Genomic DNA, 5,254 nt, shown 5'->3' with positions numbered 1-5,254 from the left:
TTTTTTGTTCATCCACACCTCCCTTCCATGTGTGTGATTGTTAAATTCAATTGTCCATGGTCGATAATCAAAATGTGAACTTTTAATGTAACTTTCGCATGATAGACGCAATTTCTGAATAGAATGATTTGACATTACGGCGTAAAAATAAATTGCTATTTCCACTAACACTGTACCTTCTTTTGAATATTCCCCACCTCTCATTTCCCGCATATATTAACAGCATCTGGCAGAATATTACAAACTATCAATCCTCATATCACTCCACCACCACTGCCACCGCCACCACCAATGTTGCCATACGCCACCGTTCAAGAGGCGGAAACCGCCCTAGGCCGATCTCTCACTGCCCCAGAAACACTTTGGTTCAATTATTCCGCCGCCAAATCGGACTACTTACTATACTGCCACAACATTCTGTTCCTCTTTGTCATTTTCTCTGCTGTGCCCCTTTACTACATGTTACTTGAAGTCTTCTTTTTAGAATCTGTCAAATCGTACAAAATTCAACCCAAAGTGAAGCTTTCAGTTTCGGATATGTTCCGATGCTACAAATCCGTCATGCGCATGTTCTTCCTCGTTGTGGGACCTCTTCAACTCGTGTCCTATCCCTCTATTAAGGTACCCATTTCTTAATCGAACCCATAAATCATTTTTTGCTCTTTGATTTTGTTAATTTTGTTGATTTTTTTTTTTTAAATGAATGAATGAAGATGATAGGGATAAGAACAAGTTTGCCATTGCCTTCTTTATGGGAAATTATAGCACAATTGGGGATTTATTTCATTGTGGAGGATTATTTGAATTATTGGATCCATAGATTTCTGCATTGTAAATGGGGGTATGAGAAGATTCACAAGGTGCATCATGAGTACACAGCTCCAGTCGGATTTGCGGCGCCGTATGCTCACTGGGCGGAGGTTTTGATCCTCGGGATCCCCTCGTTTATGGGGCCTGCAATCGTCCCGGGTCACATGATTACTTTCTGGTTGTGGATTGGACTAAGGCAGATTGAGGCTATTGAGACTCACAGCGGGTAATGCACGCATGCTTAATATTGCTCATGCTTTGATGTGATTCATATTTCGGTAAAAAGTTCCAGCTTTGATTGATTGAATGTGATGAATCTTCTTGCTTTATCTAATTTGACCAAATGATGGCTAAATAGTAACACTAAAACACTTTCTTTTGAACTGTTTACTTTTTATATTTCCATATTATCCTTGCCAATAATAGTAGATTAAGTTTTGTGCTCAGTAAAGGGGGATCAGAGGATAACTTCCCTTTTTTCTTTTTAGATTTCTGTTTTTGGTATTCTATGGATGCATGAACTTTCTGTTACCTTTCTTCTTGTTCTTCATTTCTTTTTTCTTTTTTCTTCGTTTGGGTGATTTATTTTAAGAGTCCTTGTTACCATCTCTTTATTTCCCTTTTTTTTTTTTTTTTGGTGTCAAAAATAGCTTCTTTTTTATGGAAATATAGACATAATATTTATTTCATTTTCTATCTTAATAAAATGGCTTTTAATCAAAGTAGTGGGTCAGCACAACCAAGCCACCCAACTCGAACAGTTTAGAGAATTGGGAGATTGTTGAGTTGGGCAAGTTTGGAATGTTTGTAGAGTTGGGCTCTCTGCTGTCGAGTCAGATGAACTGGGTGAATTGGCCTGTTTGATTCTCCAGACAGGAAAACTCCATTCAAATCATGTGTACATGTATATTTCTTTTTCTCACTTCTTATTGAGTCTATGTATGCATACGAAGGCCTCAAGAAACCAAAGAAGAAATGTTCGCTATGCACTTTCGCAATAGAACTATTCCCCGGCCTCCTATTCTTCCTCGGAACAATTCTTATTCCTTCTTTTGAAATATCACTTTGAATAAATAAGGAGAAGGACAACTTTGGATTATGAAAATGTTTAGGCTTTTTGTAATAAGAAAATTTAAAAGATGATTGCTTTTCATTTTTCCTCACTACTTTGGTTCTATTTTAAGAAAATTTCTCTTGGTTTATTCACATATAAACATTTATATTTGTGGGATTATTTCTCAGTTTTGTTTTATGTAAATAATAATACATGCATTTGACTCTATGTTTTACCCCTTTTCCTTTTCCTTCTTTTGAATTATACCGTGCATTTTACAAACTCGTGCATTTAAGACATTTGCATTCCAATGATTAAATATTTCCATTTTGTTACTCCTAAAAGGAGTGATGTTGAAATAGAGATTTTATTATTCCCTAAACTCTGTTAGCATCATCGGTGTTATATTAAGATACTTGAAATGAAGAAACCTGTACATGGGCTCATGATCAAGTGTACCTGAGATCTTTTGCTTGTATGATTTTTTTGAATAGTTCCATGTTGGGATAGAATACAAGGGAAAACTCATATAGCATATGAATCTCAGTTTATCAGACAATTTGATTGTGGCTTCTTGGGATCATATTATAGTTAATTCAAGCAGCTTGGCTAGCTAAGCCGTTTTATAGCTGTCGATGTAAAAATTGTAAAATCTCCAGTTAACATCGAGTGGGGTGGACTGGATTGGACCAGGTCCTCTGAGTTGATAGAATTTTTTTTTCTCCTATTATGTTTGTCTTGATAAATGCAAATCATGTTTGAGAGAGGGGGTGGATGCTCATTCCACTCTGATGGTCAAGTTAAACGATGTCTTTTTATGAAGTGACATAAATATATGAGTGTGGAGTGTAAGTATGTTTATATTGAGAAAGACTAATAGAATTCCTCCTTTAAGTCTTTGGTGGGATGACCTTTTGGAAAGGGAGGAGAGGAACACATGTCCTCTATCGGTTGCTTGATTGGTTATGACTTATGCCATCATCCTCAGAGTATTTGTTATTTTGTCAGACTGAGCTTGGAAGTCATGGAGATGGAGATGAAGTTTAGATAGAATTTAATATAGAGTTAATCTCATTTAAATGCTTACAATTCAAATTAAACTCTATATTAAATTCTATCTAAACTTCATCTATATCTCCGTCAGTGAGTGTCAGTTGTCTAGTCATAGTTGTGAAATACACTAATGCCGAGCTAGTGCTGCAAGACTCCTTGTGCAAGTGTCATGTTAGGTTTTGTTTGTACTTTGTATCTGGTCTGCTCAGCCATGTGGTGTTTGGCCCTAATTTGCCCCTTTTTGCTCATGCGACCAAGCATAACTTTTACCATAAGCTGTCTTTTCTAAATGCCGTGTGAGCTCATGTGAGCGTCATTCTATCACTTTATGTTAGGTTGTAACGAACGGAAGGACAAATCATGTCATTATGTAGGAGTAAGTGAAATGGATTTTACATGAACTTGTGGAACGTGAAATGAAATTAGAAAACTGAGCTGATGATCGGAAAAAAAAAATGGAATATTGATCTACTTGGCGTTCATGTGGGGATAATTAATTTAGTTAATTCCTTTGGCATTTGTGTGGGTGTTGCTGCACTCCTTGTACTTACTATGTTGTTTAAGTTAATATATTTTAATAACTGTAGGAATTCAAACTAGCTACATATGGGAATCTCCAGTTTACTATAATTATGGGTTCATATTTTTAGGGATATTAATCTTCTGTATATAGCTGTAATTTACTTCCCTTAAATAATGTAAATTAGTTACTAGAAATCAGGATCTTCTCCACAGATCTTTTTATATATATATACCTGTATTGTACCTAATGAATAAGGAGAAAATTACTCCCATTCTATTCTACTACATAGTATCAGAGCCAAGCTCCTAAAACCTAAATTTTTCATCTGTCTAGCCGCCGGCCCTAACCTATTCTCAATTCATATTTCTCTGTCACCTCTGTGATAATCTCATCCACCATGGCCGAATCTGAACAAACTTCCAACAATTCTTCATCATCTCCCAATACTCCTATCAATTCTCAGGTCACTCAGACCACTCCCGAAAACAATATTACCCCTATAATCAACCACAAGCTCAATGGCCACAACTATCTCCAATGGTCGCAATCCATAATGATGTTTATCAGTGGACGAAGTCGGGATGATTATCTTACAGGGGTTGCTGCCCAACCAAGTTCAAGTGATCCCAGATTCAGAGTTTGGAGGGCAGAAAACAATCTGGTCATGTCCTGGTTAATTGGCTCAATGACTACCAAGATAGGTGAGAACTTCCTTCTCTACACTACAGCCAAGGAAATATGGGATGCAGCCCGTGACACCTTCTCTAGTAGTGAGAATACTGCTGAACTCTTCCATGTAGAGAGTATCCTACATGATCTAAGGCAAGGAGAAAACACAGTCACCACCTACTTCACCACTCTGACGCGACACTGGCAACAGTTGGACCTCTTTGAATCTCACGAATGGAAATGTCCTGATGACAACACCTATTTCAAGAAAATAGTAGAGACCAAACGCATCTTCAAGTTTCTGATGGGTCTTGATAAGTCCCTTGATGAGGTGCGAGGTCGAATACTTGGAGCCAAGCCCCTACCAAGTCTTCGAGAAGTCTTTTTTCGAGGTACGTCGAGAGGAGAGCAGAAAACGAGTCATGATGGGACATTCTAATACACCTGCATCCACTGATGGCTCAGCCCTTGCTGCAGCCAAAGACCACGTGTCCATGGTCGAACCTGCTGCTTGTGCCGCTCGCGGGATGTTCCAGACTCCCGGTGAAAATCGACCACGAAGGGGACGTCCTTGGTGCGACCACTGTAAGATGCCAGGCCACGAAAAAGTAACCTGCTGGAAGTTACATGGAAAGCCACCAGATTGGAAGCCAAACAGGGCTACTGGCTATCGTGAGAGTCGGGTAAATGCAGTCTCTACAGAAGCAACTGAATCACAAAACCAAAACCCTTTCACGAAGGACCAGTTGGAGCTGCTTCAGCACCTGATTAGCAAGGGAAATATGTCAGCCTGTCCATTAAAAATTGGGACAGGGGACAGATCTGTGCACAACAATGGAAACCAGGCACTTCATGTGAATCAGTCACCCTCAACATCTTGGATAGTGGATTCAGGCGCATCAGACCACATGACAGGTGATAGATCACTGTTCTCAACTTATACTCCATGTCAGGACTATCAAACAGTGCGTATTGCCAATGGTTCACGCTCAAGAGTTGTTGGAATAGGAACCATATATATCTCACGCAATCTTATCCTGCACTCAGTGTTATTTGTTCCTAATCTTAATTGTAATCTAATCTCTGTAAGCAAAATAAATCGTGATCTTCACTGCGAGACTAAATTTTTTGGCAAATCTTGTGTT

General features: G+C 38.6%; 1 protein-coding gene across 1 annotated transcript in view; it reads left to right on the top strand.

Annotated features, from left to right (window-relative positions):
- Window positions 1-215: 215 nt before the first annotated feature.
- LOC111386563 (methylsterol monooxygenase 1-1-like) overlaps window positions 216-5,254 on the top strand; it is a 10,183-nt gene continuing 5,144 nt past the window's right edge. Inside the window, exons 1-2 of the mRNA XM_023011028.1 lie at window positions 216-621; window positions 714-1,036. Of these exons, the coding sequence (XP_022866796.1) occupies window positions 292-621; window positions 714-1,036 (653 nt within the window). The 5' untranslated portion in view covers window positions 216-291. The remainder of the gene's footprint in view (window positions 622-713; window positions 1,037-5,254) is intronic.

Source organism: Olea europaea, unplaced genomic scaffold, assembly GCF_002742605.1.
Source record: "Olea europaea var. sylvestris unplaced genomic scaffold, O_europaea_v1 scaffold3626, whole genome shotgun sequence".
In the NCBI taxonomy this organism is placed as follows: Eukaryota; Viridiplantae; Streptophyta; class Magnoliopsida; order Lamiales; family Oleaceae; genus Olea; species Olea europaea.
This window is presented reverse-complemented; position numbering and strand designations above follow the sequence as displayed.